Genomic DNA, 17,687 nt, shown 5'->3' on the forward strand with positions numbered 1-17,687 from the left:
AAAGAATGAAGACATTATCCTTCAGGCATCAAAGCGAACTCAACATGCTTTCCACGTGCACCCACGGATCTGTACACGCGACGTGTGCGCACACACACACGTGCACACACACTGAATGTAGTTACCATCTGCTCAAATACGTGGTTTACTTTGACCCGCAGTGAGAAACACGTCTAGCCTTGCCATTCTTGGTGTCACTGAACAGCCACGCCACAGACCTACGTCACATCACGTAAGTTGTGAACAAGCTTTGCAGTATGTGCCACACGTTCTCTGCAGCTTGGTAACAGAACAGGTGCACCCCGCTCGCTGAACAACGGAGAGCCGATTAAAAAGCCCAGCGCTGCCAGGAATGCAGAGAGCAACCCTCACTGACGTGTTAAGATGCTAAACTAGCAAAAGGGATGATAGGATGTTTCTGTCTCGAGATTATCGCCTCTAGGCTTGAAAGGGAGTGACAGCCAACCCAGTTCAACGACACTGAGACAAAGCTGTCCCCTTGGATAAAAGAACTGTCTAAAAGTACATCACACGTCCGTTGTTAGGATTTAGGGTTTCACAGGTGCTCAAAGTATGAGGGTGACACTAAGCAAGAAAGGAAGCACCCCAGGCAAGGCTGCCTCACACACTGCATGTATCCACGGGGCTTCGCACCCCACCCTCCCAGGCTGGGAGCAGACGCCAGGCAGGCCTGATCACAGGCAGGGGTCACGTGAACACGCGAACAAACCAAGGGGGACGAGCTAAGCCGGGCGGCCTGGTGAGCACCTTCTATACAAAAAGCACTGAGGGGAGGGGACGAGGGAACCAGGGAATGCCCCGCTCCTATCCTAAAGCAGCTAAGTACCAGTTAGGATGGTAAGACATCAACCTGCATAGTAGAAATGAAGGCAGGATGTGATTAAATGCTCCCAGAGGCACATGGAAAGTAAAGACCCCAGGAGAGAATAAGAGAGGAGAGGGGGAGGTGCTCCTGGAAGGGCTGGGGGAGGAGCTGGGAGGGAGCAGGTAAAGGGGGCGTATTCTGGGGGGAGAATCAGCAGGATCAAAGAAAGGGCTGGAATTGGGATGCAGCCTCTGTGGGCAGGAGCAGACAGGCCTGGGCGCAGGGGCGGTCCTGGGGCTTGGAGGAGAGGGCCGAGCAACGAGGAGCGTGAGAAGCTGGGCTGGTAACAGGGCCTGGGTCTCCCACGCCCCTCAGCTGGCTGCTGGGGAGAGGTTCGGAGGTGGGTGAGTCCTGCGGGGAGGCAGAAGGAGAGGGCAGCGGAGGCCAGCAAGGGGACTCCTGGGGCAAGGTCTCCCCTCCTGCCCATAGTGAGGGCCCTTGGCAGCAGACTAGGGAGCACAGGAAACCGCCGGAGGCAGCCCGGGGCAAGGGAGGATGCCTGCTGTTCAGGAGAAACGGCTCTCGGCTCTCAGGTTCCTGGGCAGGGGCTCGTATACTGTGGAGAGAGTAAAGACAACCAAGCAGAGGGGGTCCATCACAGAGACGGGGCAGTGGGGAGAAGGGGGCAATTGGTCAGGGGACTCCTGTGTGCCCCAGTCTTCATCACCATCACCCACTTGTGCCCTCCACACACACCTGTCACAGGTGGCCTGGAGCCGCTGGCCCACTGCGCACCGTGCATCGGGAGGGCCTGGGTGAGCTCGCTCGGGGGCGTGCTCTCCACCCTGCCAGCCTGCACCTCATCGAGGCAGACAGGAGCGGAGATGGTGTGCAGAGAATGCCGCCGGGGACTGCTGAAGGGTGTGTCGGACAGAAACTCTGGCCACGCAGGAGCAGTACATTACGATGCGGGATGCACATCCCTGCTGGGGGGCCCTGGACATGCTTCCCCGTATCTCCTGCTCAGAGACACTCCCGAACCCTAACTTGCTCCTACGGCTTGCCGTCTAAGTTCCACCTCCTCAGCTTGATTTTTAGGACCCCCCCCGCACCCCAAGTCGGGGCCCACCCACTTTTCCGCCCTGTGTTCCAGCAGGCGCTCAGCTCCTTCACTCGCCTCACAGCACAGGAATGCGCTGTCCCCTCTTCCTCACCTTCAGGGCAGCCCACCGTGAAGTGCTTCTTCCCCTCACACTCAGTCTGCGTCAGATCTTTTCTAAATACCTCCCGGTTCTCTTCTACCTTCTCCCGGCCCACGCCCACCGGCTGGCACCACTTCTCACCCCCTCACCTCGGTGCCACCAGCCTCCGCAGTCTGGTCACCTCTTTCATCTCATCGCCCTCAGTTCAGTCTGCGTGCTGTGACTGGGCGGATGTTTCTAAAGACGCAAACCCAGCTCTTCCCTTTCCAGCCCTTCAGTGATGCCCCAAACCCACAGGGCCAAGTCCAAGCCCCTGGCTAGTTACCACAGCAACCGCGCCAAGACTGGACCAGGGCACGCCTGCTTCTGATCCTATTTCCAAAAGAGCCGCAGACCATCTCGCCTTGTAAACATCTGGGGGGAAGAGTCTTTGTGAAGTTCTTAAACATGGATCTAAAGCAATTTCATCACTGCACTGGATAAACCCAGCTCATGAGATCAGGTGCTTGATGGAGACGTGAGGGCAACTGTTTATTGACTGACCAGTGCAGAAAATGCTCCAATCGTTCCACGAAATAAGACTGAGTTACCAACAGAAGGTCAAAATGACGAAGAGCTGCCAGTTACCTAGCAACAAGATAAATGAGCGTAGCTACTGAATCTATTAAAATATGTATATGTCTGTTCATATACACGTATGTATATATAGGTCCGTTTTGAAAGATCACGGAGGCAAGAAACAGGAAAAACACCCTCTTGGGAAAACAGAAGGACGTGTCCCCAGGACCCAGGCCACCTCCTTCACAGGGTGCGGGCCGATGCGGGGTCTGCTTGGAGGAGCTGCAGGGGCAGCCTGTGCCCTTGGCATCTGAGTTTCGTGTGCCCCACATGCAGCATCAACAAAGCAATGAGCCCCTCTGGACGTGGGCACGGGGCACGGGCTCTGCAGCAGTGACAGCTAAGGATGCAGGCACAGCCGTCGGCTGTAACACCTCTGCTGGGACAAGAGGGCCCCCAGCCTGGCCCAGGAGCACGGCTGCAGAAACTAAGGACAAGAAAGAGGAAGTGCAGTTGCACACTGCCTTGGGTTTCACTTCCAACTCGGCTCCCAAGGCTGAGCTCCTAAGGGTAATCGGAGCACTGAGCTACTGATTATCTCACGAGCAGTGAGATACGTCCATCCTGATTAAATGCAGAATAGGGGTGTGCTTTGGAAATCTCAATAAAGATCTTCCTTCAACTCCGCGGATGGCAGCTGAGTCTCCCATCTCTGGTGGGAAGGGAACGACAGACCTGCACAGGCAGACGGACAGGACAGCTCCACGCCGGGGCCAGGTCTCCCGGTCACCACAGACCTGAGACACCTGGGGCACCTCAGGTCTGAGCGCTGGGGACGGGCAGGCAGGACAGACGCTGACAGACCAGCAGAGGCAACAGAGAGTGGGCAGGCAAGGACACAGCCCCTGCGCACAGCGAGTCCCCCACATATAAACCTTCAAGTTTCGAACTTTCAAAGACGCGAACGTGCATCTGATTCCAGCGAGGAACCAGAACCTGTGCCATCTACGTCAGGTGTGAGTGACATCGCAGCTCGTCCTCCGTCTCCTGTCGCTGACGATCCTTCAGCTCTACCGTCTCCCACCTCCTCTCCCTCCTCCAGTCAGTAACTCTTCTTGCCTGCTCACTCGATGCCAGCCCCTGCATGCCAGCTGTTGTACTGTGCTACTGTACTTTTCAAGGTACCGTGCTGTAAGAGTCAAAATGTTTTCTTTATTTTTTGTGTTTGTCTTTTATGTATTATTTGTGTGATAAGTATTATAAACCTATTCCAGTGCAGTACTAGAGAGCCGACTGTGTTAGTTGGGGACCTAGGCTAACTCTGCCGGACTTACGAACAAACAGGGCTTACAACAAAAGTCCCGAGAAATCTCCAGGAACCCGAGGGCCCCAAGACCCTGCGTGCCCCTTAGGCAGGCCTGGCTGAGAGGAGCGTGTGGTAAACCTAAGTCCTCCAGCTGCCTCTCTTTGCTCTTGTCACCAGCTGTGAGCCCTGGGGGTGGCAGACAGCCTGACACCATCAGGGACACGGCCAGCTCCCTCTGGGCCTGGTCACCCACACGGCCAGGTCCCAAACCTGAGAAGTCAGTGCTGACACCCACCCCCCGCCATTGCCAGCTTAGTAGCTCCACAGGTGACAGGACTGTTGGTAGAGCAGCCCTGCTCCAGGTGGGACCAGGGCCACGTTCCTCTATGACACCTCAGCTTCCACCGCCACCTCCTGACATACGCGCTGCTCTCCAGGTCACCATGGTCTCAACAACAGACCAGCAGGAAACAAGCAAAACGCCTCTTCTGTCCACTTGGATACACACGGCCAAGCAGCAGGAAAGGTCTGATTCGGTAAAGGTCCTCAGCACTTCTCATGTAAAAGAAGCATCCATCCCCTCCAGCCACGGGGGGAGTCAGACTGTGGGAGGAGACCCTTTGCAGAGGTGCAGACCATCTGTCCTTCAGGACTGGGATGGGGAACCATCCTGACCAAGGGGGGAGGATTTGGGGGGGTTCCAGATTTTGGGGGGCTTCCACACAAGTCCTTGCCGGCTGGCAGCTGCCTCAGGCTCAGACTGGCCCTGGCTCCTCCTCCCTGACAACAGGAGGGAGACTGTATCTTGCAAGCTTTCAGGGAACACCCTTCCTGTCCTGGCCAGCCCTTCCTGGGTGGCACGGCAGGGCACCGTGAGAGCCATGAAGGCCCGAGGAGGGCATTTTGGGCAGCCCCACAGTGACGCTGGTCACAGGCCCTGCAGAGGGGACCCACAGAGGCATATCCAGCGAGGCGGTTTCCCTGGGCTCCAAGGCTTCTGCAGAAGGAGCAAAAGATGTTTCCTCCTTGGGAAGGAGGCAGGAACCCCACCCCCAGGAGCCATCCACGGCATGGTTTTCTGCAAAGCAGCTGCAAGATACCCCGGTGTTTAGGCTGAAGATAAGGCTCACACAAGACACAGGGAGATGGAGTCTGAGAAAGCCCAAGTCCTGCACAGAGGAGGCCCAGGCCCAGTCTCTGATCATCCCCATTCCGGTGGGATCACTTCCCCCACAGCCTCCCAAGGCCTCTCCCGCTGGTCACTGCTCTGGTCCTCAGGGCCGCCCTTTGTGGAAGATGACCCTGAGCTCAGAGAGGTACTGACGTCCCAGGATTTGAACTAGGCTCCTCAGGAGAGCGCTGACTGGTCCCAGCCTCAGAGCTGGAACAGCCGGGGAGACTGACAGGCAAAGATACCGAAGGCTCTATGGGGAAGAAGAGGCCTGGCGGCTTCTAGAGAGACACAGCTCAGGACTACTTACGACTCCAGAAACGATTTCCTCCCCTTCTCTACAAAGTCTGGGGTTATCCAGGTACTGTCATTGCAAATCTAGGTTAGTCTCTGCAGGAGAAAAGCAGGAGGAGCTGGGGTTGCTGAGCAAGGAAAGAAGGGCATCAAAACTGAAGTCAGTGGCATGAGAGCCCAACATCTACGAAGGGGTGACTGGTCCAGATGGGCCTGAGGGCAGAGGGCTGGCTCCACCTGAAACGAGTTCATTCCAAAGCGTTCTAACTCCAATCCTAACCCCAACCCACTGAAACGACGAGAAGGTCTCAAGCTAAACCCCCTCGTAATTTGGTTGCTCATGGGCTACACCATGCCAGGTTCTACCCAACTTCTCTGCCAGACTTTACTGGTTCGTAAGAACTAAGGCTGTCGAAGCCACTATGGAGAACAATATGGAGGTTCCTTAAAAAACTAAAAATAGAGCTACCACATAACCCAGCCATCCCACACCTGGACATATACCCAGAGAAAACCATAATTCGAAAGGATGCATGCACCCCAATGTTTACTGTGGCGCTATTAGGACATGGAAACAACCTAAATGTCCATCGACAGAGGAATGGATAAAGAAGATGTGCTACCCATATACAATGGAATATTACTCAGCCATAAAAAAGAACGACATAATGCCATCTGCAACAACATGGATGGACTACAGATTGTCATACTGAGTGAAATAAGTCAGAAAGAGAAAAACAAATATCGTATAATATTGCTTATAAGTGGAATCTAGAAAAAAGGTACAGATGAACGTATTTGCAAAGCAGAAATAGAGACACAGAAGTAGAGAACAAACTATGGACACCAAGGGGGAAAGCGGGGGTGGGACAAATTGGGAGATTGGGATTGACATGTATACACTACTATGTATAAAACAGATAACTAGGGGCTTCCCTGGTGGCGCAGTGGTTGAGAGTCCGCCTGCCGATGCAGGGGACGCGGGTTCGTGCCCCGGTCCAGGAAGATCCCACATGCCGCGGAGCGGCTGGGCCCATGAGCCATGGCCGCTGAGCCTGCGCATCTGGAGCCCGTGCTCCGCAACAGAAGAGGCCACAACAGTGAGAGGGCCGCGTACCGCAAAAAAAAAAAAACAACGATAACTAATGAGAACCTACTGTATAGCACAGGGAACTCTACTCAATGCTCTGTCATGACCTGAATGGGAAGGAAATCCAAAAAGGAGTGGATATATGTATACATGTGACTGATTCACTTTGCTGTACAGCAGAAACTAATACAACATTGTAAAACAACTACACTCCAACTAAAAAAAAAAGAAAGAAAGAAAGAAAAGAAAATCACAGTCCAGAAAAAAAAGAACTAAGGCTGTCGAGGCAAGGAGAACGTTTGGGAAGGTTGGCAGTGCTCACCTTGGGTGTTTACTCGGCAGTGGCGGAAGGCTCAGCTGAATCTCTCCCTGCTCTAAACGGAGTCCACGTGGCCAATCCAGGGTGTCCCCCACAAGGTCACTGATAAGATGAAGTCCAACAAAAAAGGGCAATCCAGGCTTCCCTGGTGGCGCAGTGGTTAAGAATCCGCCTGCCAATGTGGGGGACACGGGTTCGAGCCCTGGTCCGGGAAGATCCCACATGCCGCGGAGAAACTAAGACCCTAAGCCACAACTCCTGAGCCTGTGCTCTAAAGCCCATGTGCCGCATCTACTGAAGCCCCCGCGCTCTAGTGGCCGTGCCCCGCAACGAGAGGAGCCACCGCAATCAGGGGCCTGTGCACTGCGACGAAGAGTGGGCCCCGCTCGCTGCAACCAGAGGAAGCCCGTGCGCAGCAACGAAGACCCAGTATAGCCCCAAATAATAAATAAATAAAGTAGAAAAAAAAAAAAGGCAATCCTTGCTCCTTCCCAGCTGCCCTCTCTGCATCAGAAGTACTTTGACCATCTTCCCACCTTGAAACAAAATGCTCAGCTCTCTCAGCTAAGAGGGACAGACTGAGAATTCTGGGAAAGGACAATCTTTTTCTTTTTCTGCCAGGAAAGATCTCTGCAGGACAATCCCACATTGCATAGTTTTCCCTTATCAATGGGGTTTTGATATCAGAGCTCTAAATAAAACAGGGTGGTAGATTCACAGGGAAAGATTAAACTAAAACATCATCACAACCCACAGAGCCAGGAAAAAAAATGCCCACAAGCGTAAATACTGCACAAAACCAAGAGGAAAATATCAAAATGGGTGTGATGAAAAAGGAAAAGTCAATTCTGTGGAAACTTTCCTAGCGTGGGCAGCTTTACTTTTAGATAATGTCAGAGGTTCACTGGCAAAACCCTACAAAAAAATATAAGGACTCCTTCTGGACTGCTGCAATTGGGTGCCATTGTGTCCCCAGGGAACAGCTGAGAGTCACACAGATGATGGATGGAACCTCGGGAAGGTCAATTGGAGCCGGTCCTCGAAGGGTGAAGGGTGAAGGGTGAAGGGTGAAGGGTGGAAGAGAGACTAACAAAACTCATCAACGAGGTCTTTTAGTTCCAGGTTTGTAGATGGTCCCATGCACTATAGCAGAATTCACAGTAACAGATGTGAGAACTCCCTGCGAGATCTCCTGGGTCTTCTGAGAAAGGGTGCAGAATGAGTGTGAACATGGCAAAAATCAGGTGGATAGCACGTAGCGACAAAAATTAAGGGTTTGGGAGTGAACACTTGGTTGTTCCTAAGATATAAACCCAACATTTAAAAAGATCTCTATTTTTCATGTTTCCACTCTTCTGTTTTAATGAACATTACACACATACACGTACACGTGTATGTACATATATGTAAGTCACACGGAGAGCATGGTGTGTAAAGTTGACTCTCTTGATGACAGCTCTGGGATGCCAGCTGTCCTGTGTATGAAACAGTATTCAAGACGCCACTGAGGGACTTCCCTGGCGATCCAGTGGTTAAGACTCCACACTACTAATGCAGGGGGCGCGGGTTCAATCCCTGGTCAGGGAACTAAGATCTCGCAGGCCGCTCAGCGCAGCCAAAATGAAAACAACAAAGCAACAACAACAAAAAAGAATTTAAAAAAAAAAAAAAGGACGCCACTGGGCCCAGCTGCAGGCACAAGAGGAGATTTTGGGACTCACTAGATTATCCACCGAGGGGGCATTAAAGTAGGAAGAACCCTGAGCCACTCAGCATGATGGAAGAGTTCTGGCCTCTCCTCGAGTGTAGGGATGCAGGATCTGCTGGGCAGGATTTGCCAGCACCTCCCAGGGAGACCAGGGCTGTCCGCGAGGGGACGGGGTCAGGGAGGGGCTCACGCTGGCCTCCCCAAAGGCTGGTCCAGCCCCACTCACCCCCGCCCGGGAGATTCGTCTTCGGAGAAACACTTCCTGGTGTATAATCAGTTTCCCCAGAGATGGAGAGCTCAACCCCAACCGATGACAGGAGGATGACTTGGCAACTGGAATTCCCAGAGGCATGAGGTGGAGCCCAGCCTGGGAAGAAAGGCCGGCTCCGAACGCCCACTCCCCTGACGCTCCCACATACCTGTGTCGACCACCCTCCAGGCTCCTTGTCACCGTCCCCACCAGCCGCCCACGCGACAGCGGGGACCTGCACCAGCCCGCCCGGCTGTATCACTTTCCGCGTCCCCCTTCGTCTCCAGCAGCCATCCCCCCACCCGAGCCTCGGCCAACCTCTCCCAGAGCTGCGACTCCCCACTTCGTGAACACACCCGCTGCTTCTCCAGCTCCCTCAGATTCCCACAAAAGCAGAAGGTTCTTCGTTCATCTGCAGTGGGCAGAGGCTTACAGGTGTGCCTGAGAGGGAAGTCTGGGATGCCCCAGGTTGAATTCCAACGAAGCTAATGGAGGAAACGGAGGTAAAAACGTTAGACCCTGACTGAAATTGCAGACCACGAACGTGGGGTGGCACGAGCTGTATTCCAGTCTACTCCCCTCCATGTTCTCCCAGGTCATCAACCCTCACTTCTCTCTGTTCCTGGCCTTTCTTCCTTCTGCAGCTGGACCTGTAGCTTGACCTCTTCAACGGCCCTCTCATCAACATCAACCACCTTGCTGACCCCGCCCCCCTGCTGGACCCCCCAGGCCTGAGTGCACAGGCCGTCTGCATTCCCCGGCATCCAACCAGCTGGGCGCTGCTGGGGGAAAACCACACGCTAACACAGTGTGCTAGGGTGTGGGGTCTACAGTACAGCTCGTACATCTCTTCCACCCAGGCATCCCAAACTTCTCTCTCAGGCGCACCATTAAGCCTCTGCCGCTGACAGCACATGGCCTCTGCTTAACCAGAGAGGAGGAACCACCAGAATGAGCCCCTCAACTCTCCAGACACCCAGCAGCATCACACCCAACCACACCTGCAGCTCCTCCCCTCTGCGGCCAAGGCTGGGCGGTCCTCCTGCGGGGCTTGGATCCAGCCCTCCCCTCCCCCACTCCCTTGACCCATCTCTCCCCAACCCCACTCCAGAACCTTCCAAATCCCTGCTTATACTCACTCTTCCCCCTCCCCGTGGACACGTGCTCCTGGTCTCTTCCCATCCTTAAGAGTGGTCTCCCTCCCCAAGCCCCAAATGCCCTCTTCCTTTTTTATCCACATCCAAGCTGCTCAACGAGCTGTCTCCCCCAGGCTTCAATTCTGCAGCCCCCAGTGCAGTCCTCAGCCCCTGCAGACTGGCTTCTGCCCACCAGGTTGCCCGTGACTTTGTGTGGGAGGTGGGAAGCATCCGGGGTCAGCAGAGCCCTGTCCTGCGTCCCACAGCCCCCAGAGCGACATGAACCGGTGTGGGAAGGAGGGCTGAGGCCTGGGGATGGTGCAGCGGGCCTCAGGGCGTTTCTGGCCCTGGAACACATGTGTGTGCGCATGTGCGCGTGCATATGTGTGTACCTGTGTGCGGCGGCTGGGTACACACACGCACATGTGCACGCGTGTGCATGTGTGTGGTTAGGTGGCTGTGGGCAGCTTCATGGCTACTACCTTGTTCTTCCTGAGACCTGCTGTGATCAGGCAGGAACCAAACCCAATTGATTTACCTCCTATGTGGCTGTGACCGCATTTCCCATATCCGAAATTGAGACGCGGCGTCTGACGAGAGGTCGGACGTTTGAGTTGGGACCACCCTTGAGAAGCCCTGGGAAAGCTGGCTGCACACACAGCAGGGGGACAGAAATCACAGCCTAGCACCCTGGCCCGATTCTGAGACAGCAAATTCTGCTGGTGAGATGCCCGCATCTCAGCCACCCTCTCTTGCAGGGCCTCGCCCAAGGGCTCCCTAGGCTGATTGTAAGCACGGGAGCAGGAAACAGAAGTGGCCCCGAGGCAGGCCACGCCCGCCACTGGCAGGAGACGGCCTGTAGCAGTCTCTCCCACCCTCTCCTGGAAGGCTGCCAGAACAGCTCGCGAAGCAGAGGGTGGGTAGCCTCAGTCGCCTCCCCAGCTGGGAGCAGCTCAGATGCCCCCTCCGGCTGACAGGTCCATCAACTCTCCGATGGTCACACACTGAAGTGGGCCCAGGCTTCCGCGGGTACCAGTGTACAGTGAAGCATGTCCCATCTTTCCCTCTTATTTTCCATGTGCAGGGGAAAGGATACGGTTCCCAGAAGCCTAGGTTTGAACCCTGACTATGTACAACCTGACTCACTGGCGGGCTTACAAGACAGTTTCACAGAGTCTAGGGTTTCTGTTTCTTCCTGATGGGACCTCAAACAATGAGCTCTCTGTGTCCCTGCACTGTTATTTCATCACTGACACTGATCTTCCATGTCAAACAAACGTCACTCCTCGTCTCTCTTCCTCCCTCTGTTCTGAGACCCAGGAACCATCATTTCCTGAGGTCAACAAGCGATGGAATGTTATCTCAAGGGGAATTCTGATCCAGAGAAACCACAGGTCATTGTTTCCTTGTAAAGGGAGGCTGTGTAAGGCGAGCGCAAACTAGGCTGGGGAGATGTGTGCCCTTATTTCCGAGGCTAGCTCTCTTTTCGGGAACAAAGCACTCCCTGCTATTAAAACTTATCCTAAGAAATGGGTGGCCACCTAAGCTGGGGTTCTGTCTGCACCAAGGGAAAACTAATACACGCTTTTGTTGTTGAAACTCGTGTCTTGATTTGATTAGAAACTCCGGGGTCATTCGAGGTCAAAGCGTGCTCCACCTTCTCTGTCCTTCTCACCCAAGCGGAGCGGGGAGGATGGAAGGCAAAGTTCTCGGGGAGGAAAGCGTCTCAAGTGACAAGACTTTCTATGGATTGGAGACGCCAGGAAGCCCAGGAATAGGAACGAGACGCACGTTCCTCTTGGATTTGGGGAAGGGGTGCTCAATCCACACCCACAACACGGGTAAAAGGTAGCCAGCCAAAAGTGACTGCCATGGGGACGAGCAAACTGGGGGAGGCCATGGGTCCGGGGCTCAATATGGACATCATTCTGCTAAAAACATTTATAAAATAACCGAGGTTGTCAATCCAAACTGTGGACTGTGCATACCGGAGAAAGGTACCCGTAACCTGGGGTACGTTTTCAAATGCATCAACCACCAAGAATTAGGAGTGCTTTGATGGGGCAGCGGGGGAGGAATGTCAAGGCAGGCCCTTCCATAAGTAAACTGAGTACAGATGGGCATTTTGCTAAGACTGATGGAATGATCTTTGCCCTTTTCTCCATGTTGCCAAACTTCCTCCCATAACTTGAACAAAATAATAAAGAAAAAAAAAGCCATGGGGCTGGGCCGGCCTTGTATGTATGTGGTACATCTACCACCACCGGCTCCCACGGGCCAGTATCCTTCTGTGAGGCGGTCTGTTCTCAGGACAGCCCCACAGAGCCTAGTTAGAGATGCTGTCATGTGGCCAGTGAGTGATACAGCTCTTAGGAACTTAAGGTCCAGTTTTATATCCTACATCCAGAACAGGGCCACCCAGGTTTCTTATATTTCTCCTTATTTTCCACGGTAGAAAAAGAGGCTTTATCTTGACTGTTTTTCTAAACTTGAACTCTAGGTCTGTCTTTTAAAAAAGAATCCATTGAAATGGGCAGTCAGTATTTAATTCAAAAAGCCAAAAGAGTTAATAATTTGTTACTTAACTTTTGATCATCCAGGCTGGGGTTGGCAGGTTTGCTAATAATAGTTACCTGTCCCCGGGCCAAGTACTGGCACAGAATGAGGCAACGGCTTTCTTTCAATGACGAAAGACATTTAAACCCCTGTTGGTCCCGATGAGGTGATAAATGGTCTTGGCTTCTTTAAATCTAGGGAACATAAAGTAAACTCACCTTGAAAATTTGCTGGGACCTTCTCCATCTTCATCATCAAAGTCCATTCTGAAAAGTCAAGATCACGAGTGAGCATTCATTATACGTAGGACATTTAACTGGACACATGAGCTGGTGTCACACACACAGGGGGTTTTATTTGGTCAGATTGCTCTCCAACAATCCCAACCCTTGGCAGTGCAAAAAACAGTATCTCTACACAGTCATTGTACAGGTTCGAGACAAGAAAGGGCAGAATGAAAGGTCTACAGCACCAGTGCCATTAATTATATGATTGGGGACTTCTGCAAAAGTGCTGGAATATCAACTCGAACCCTTCTAGAACCCTATACAGGCTGCCAGTGGGTTGCTCAGGCTGTGCTGGAAAAGTCAACACCCCTCATCTCCCACCACCTTTGGGGATACCTGCTCCCCTCCATATCATTTATTCCACAGGGAGACTTCCTGCTTTAAATTATTTTGTGGTATATTAACAGACTGAGAAAAGCCCAAGAGGGTTTCAAAAACGGGAAGTTTTAAGGGCAATGAAGGGATTATGAGGGAAACATATACTACTGGGTGTGCCATGTGAGGACTTGGCTGGTGTGGATGAGTCAACATGGAAAGGGCATTTAAGGCCATTATCCTATAAACTCCAGGTCCAAGTAAATGGGTGTGCGGGAGAAACAGTCGTTTGGGGCCCAAGCTACTCAAAGTGCCTGTCTGCTTACTGAAACTCACCCAATAAATACTCAAGATTCCCACTTCATTGGGCCTCTCCAAATACACATAAAACAAAAAGTTTTGATAGATATTTCTTTAACTGATATCCCAAACTCTCCTTCTCAAAAAACAAACAACAAAAAACAGTTCTCTCTAAGGTCAGTTAATTTTACTCCTGAAGATGTTAGAGCAGAGCAGGTACTTATTTAAGGTGTACCCAGAGTCTTCGGGAACAAAACAGAAATGGTACAGATGTCTTCGCTCTCCTGGACGTTTGGGGGAGGTGGGATTCCTTGGGGGAAGAACGTCTCAGAGCCACTGCATGCCCCATCTTGTTCTCAGTGGAACTGAGGGACTAAGTGGGACACAGTTTCCGTGGACCCCAAGCAGAAGGGAGGCCGGCCTGCCTGGTGGCCAACAGCTTGCCACCAGAATGGCGGGTGTGCTCTAGAACCACAGCTGCATATGCCAGGGCTGCTGGCCTCACAGGGAATGTGATCTCTCCCTCAGCTCTCAGGGTGGGGGCCCCAGTGGGTAATGGGTGATGGGGGGAAGGCACAGGGCACCCAGGCCACCAGGAAATGGCCAGTTGCATAGGAAGAGCCACCACGGGACAAGCACATGGGAGAGGCCCTTAATGAGATAAATCGTACTCTCTAGGCTTTGGGGTTACTTGGGGGACCTAGAGACTGTGATGACATAGGGCAAAGGAACATTGTCTTCTTTAAAATGGTATCACATGTTTATTTTTGTACTGTTTTATGTGCAGGGTGGCCAGAGTTCTAATCTGAGTTGAACTGATGGGATCCCCTGCCAATTTGGAATCCCTGATTTCCAGGCACCAGGGCTTGCACTGGCTGCTTGGAATAAAAGAACAAAAGGCATTACATAACTGGGAGAGATGACAGCGATGTTAACAAAAATACTTCTGCACAAAGAGGAGGGAAGACCGGGAAGAAAAGTGATAAGAAAGGGAAAGTAGAGTTAAAACACCACTGGGAGAGACAGACATGCATCCCCGACAATGCAGACTGGGCAGCCGGGCACCAGACAGCAGCTGCAGAGTCGCCTATGTTGCGGGAAAATGGTGGCTGAACGCACGACTTTCTAGATGAAGCAGAGTCATCAATGCACTGCTTAGCTACTAAGCCATCACCTCACCTTTCCTGAAAAACCACGTCTGGGAGATAGCACCAAAAATCCTGCTCCCAGAGCCTCTGGGTCTCTGCAGAGCTACGGAACCACACTGCCACCCAGTGTTCATAACGGGTAAGAGCGACTTTGCTGCAGACATGCAGGTTACTTAACACCCCTGGGCTGGCAAAAACAGACTAGTGTTAAGAAAAAGAACTGGCACTTTCAAAATTCTAATGGATTTATGCAAGCATTTAGCAAAGCCTCAACTGGGTGCGACATGCACAGTTTATCTTTAAAATGCCTTTCAGGTCAAGTTGATATGAGCGTGATAATCTGGTTCCTGCAAGATACAGTTGATTAAGTCAGCCTTCCCTCCTCAGGCTGCACGATCTTTGGGGTATTTAGGGAGACCCACTGTCCCGGTTTTCCCAGAATGTGGGGATCTGTGGAGGTACTGGGCTTCAGTGCTAAAACTGGGAAGGTCCTGGGCCAACCAGGATGGTTGGTCACCAGAGTTTTCATTAAGGACAGCCTGTCTCTTTACCTGAACCTCATGCAGCAGACGGATGGGGAAGCAAGCCATACGGTAAACGGTCCCAGTCTGGATCAGGTCAGCCCAGCTGAGCAGAGAGTGTAAGAGAGGGGCGGTCAGGCTCTGGAGCCAGAGTTTTCTGAAGTCTACTGAAAACTTAGGAAGCAGGATCTGGCTACGAAAACGTAGGGACCGCGAAACTGTGCCTTCCCACCTGTGTATGCGTGTGATCGCACGTGTGCTGCCATCACATCTAGGAATTTTGAAACGCATAATGTGGGCGTGAACTCAGGAGAGAAATCAGGACACAAACGACCGTTCAGATCCTCAGGGTAACTCACTTGACCCCAAAGCGGTCTCACTGCTCATCAGCCACACAGAAAAAAATTCAACTTCTGAGGACAGAGGGATCTTTCGGAGGAGTGCTTGCCGAGACGCTGCCTTTGGGTCTTCTGCCACCAATTCAAATGCTCCACTTTAAATATGACTACAATAGCTGTGCTTTTCTTCTGCTATGAAAACTCTGAGTAAATCATCCTGTGTGTCTTTTATGTGTCTCTATTATACTTAAGCATCTGGATAATAAGGGAGAGAAATCAAAACATGACTTTTAAGTCCTCTTGTATTCACTTTAAAGAATTCGGTACAATAAGTGGATGATCTAAGGGTCCTCAAAAGGTGGGCTGAGAATGCATTTTACCTCACTTTCCTGTTGCTGAGCATGGATTCTAACCTCGATAAAAAGCCGTGAAAAGCACTGCTGAGCCTGCAGCTAGTTAAGAGTGAGTGCTGCGGACCTGCCTGACAGCGATTGCATAATAAAAATAATGCATCATCAAATATGAGTCAGCGAATCATTCACTTATGCTCTTATGAGAGAAGATGAGACGCCGTGCCAACAAGGCTGGTTCTAGAGTGCAGCAAATGAGCGACCCCAGGCCAGCGTGAAGCTGCTGCTGAAAAAGAGAAGTGACACGGGTGCGAGCCAACATCCTTCCTTCAGGGCCTAGACCAGCTGACTGGGGCTACAGCAACACTACTGCAGAAATTTGAACCAAGCAAAACATCTGCTTATGTAATATGTCTTTTACTCAACCACATTCCAGCAGCCGTGGGGTTAGACTGCAGGGAGACGCTGGCCTACTGGCCGCACACAATTCGGAAATCGTTTCCCTCCAGTGACGATATTTTAGAAGCCCAACATTTGACTCCAAGGCAGCGGGAAGGGGCTGGTACACCCAGTGCCCTCCAGCCTCACCCTCCCTCCCCACCAAGGGCTGACTCTGGGGATGGGCACAACCTGTCTAATGACAGCCACTTCCCCTGTCACTTGAAAAGCACCAAGTGTGCCCTGTGGATGCCCCCCACCCCATGCCGTCCCACCGCCTCACTGGAATCAGGGAGTTCTCTACAAAAACGCAATCCAGGTGACTTGCTTCTGGTCACTTCTGCCACACATGTGGAACCACTTTTCAAAGAATCTGAAACTTCTGAACCTTCACCTTTGTCCCAACTGCTAGCAGAGCACGCTGCTTGCTGAGATGCTTACTGGGGGAGCCGTCAGGGGACAGGGAAACAGCATCAGAGGATCCACGGCGCTGGGCCAGGCATGTGGCCGGGGCATCCAAACCCCACGAGGGGTCACTTCTACTTGGCTCTGAAACACTAGGGCTGGGTGGTCATCCTGGGAATCTGGGACACGTCCCTCCACCGGAATCACCAGGTCAGAGCGGGAAGACCTAGGCAGGGAATAGGAGGCAGGAGGCAGGTCCTTACCTCTCCCAACCCCCCACTCCTTTGCTCTCTCCTTCTCCCCTTCCCTGCGTCTCCAGCTGTGCCCCACAGTCTCGGAGAGAAGGAGGAAGAACACCATGGCAGTGACGGGGGAGCGTGCATAAACGCGCCATGGTGCAGGGGTGGGCGCCGCAGTGGGGTGACCTGCCTTTTTTTTTTTTTTTTTGGGTACGCGGGCCTCCCACCACCGTGGCCTCTCCCGTTGCGGAGCACAGGCTCCGGACCACAGGCTCAGCGGCCATGGCTCACGGGCCCAGCCGCTCCGCGGCATGTGGGATCCTCCCAGACCGGGGCACGAACCCGCGTCCCCTGCATCGGCAGGAGGACTCTCAACCACTGTGCCACCAGGGAAGCCCGGGGTGACCTGCTTTTTGATGAATGTGACTTTCGTCAGGGCTGAGCACGCAGGCTGCGGTCTGCGGAGCGTTACCACTGCTGTGGTTGTTCTACAACCGCGGCGGCCTCCATCACAGAATTTCAGCAAAACACGTAAAATACCAGATGTGAGAGTTACCATGGAAACTGCCCTGTAAAAATGGAGGTCTCCTTGCTGAGACGCAGAGGATACATCCCTCAGTCACAGGGGCTTAGCAGAAGGAAGCGCGGTTTGCCTGTTCTTCCTTCTGATGGGGAAAAGGAAGCAGGCGCACGGGTTCCAAAAATGAGGGGAATAAAGGACAAGCCCCCGGAGGAGGTCGGCTCCTTGATCTGCTTTTCGGAGGCGCGGGCCCTCATCCTGCTGGTTGGGTAGCGTGCCAGCAGTTGCTGTGGGTCTCCTTGAATCTCTGGTTTCTTTGCTTGCTGTGGTGCTTCCTTGCTTCTAAGTGGAAGTGACCTCTGGGCTCTGTCTCAGTCCACCCCAGGTCCCCCTCCACCTCCAGTGTCACG

At 52.9% G+C, this 17,687-nt stretch overlaps 1 protein-coding gene across 2 annotated transcripts in view; it reads right to left on the reverse strand.

Annotated features, from left to right (window-relative positions):
• ARNT2 (aryl hydrocarbon receptor nuclear translocator 2) overlaps positions 1 to 17,687 on the reverse strand; it is a 155,277-nt gene that overhangs the window by 126,012 nt on the left and 11,578 nt on the right. For both annotated transcript variants that reach the window (XM_065872437.1, XM_065872435.1), the window contains one exon: positions 12,635 to 12,682. In XM_065872437.1, coding sequence (XP_065728509.1) covers positions 12,635 to 12,682 — 48 coding nt within the window. The remainder of the gene's footprint in view (positions 1 to 12,634; positions 12,683 to 17,687) is intronic.

The sequence above is a fragment of the Phocoena phocoena genome, chromosome 2 (assembly GCF_963924675.1).
Source record: "Phocoena phocoena chromosome 2, mPhoPho1.1, whole genome shotgun sequence".
Classification (NCBI taxonomy): domain Eukaryota; kingdom Metazoa; phylum Chordata; class Mammalia; order Artiodactyla; family Phocoenidae; genus Phocoena; species Phocoena phocoena.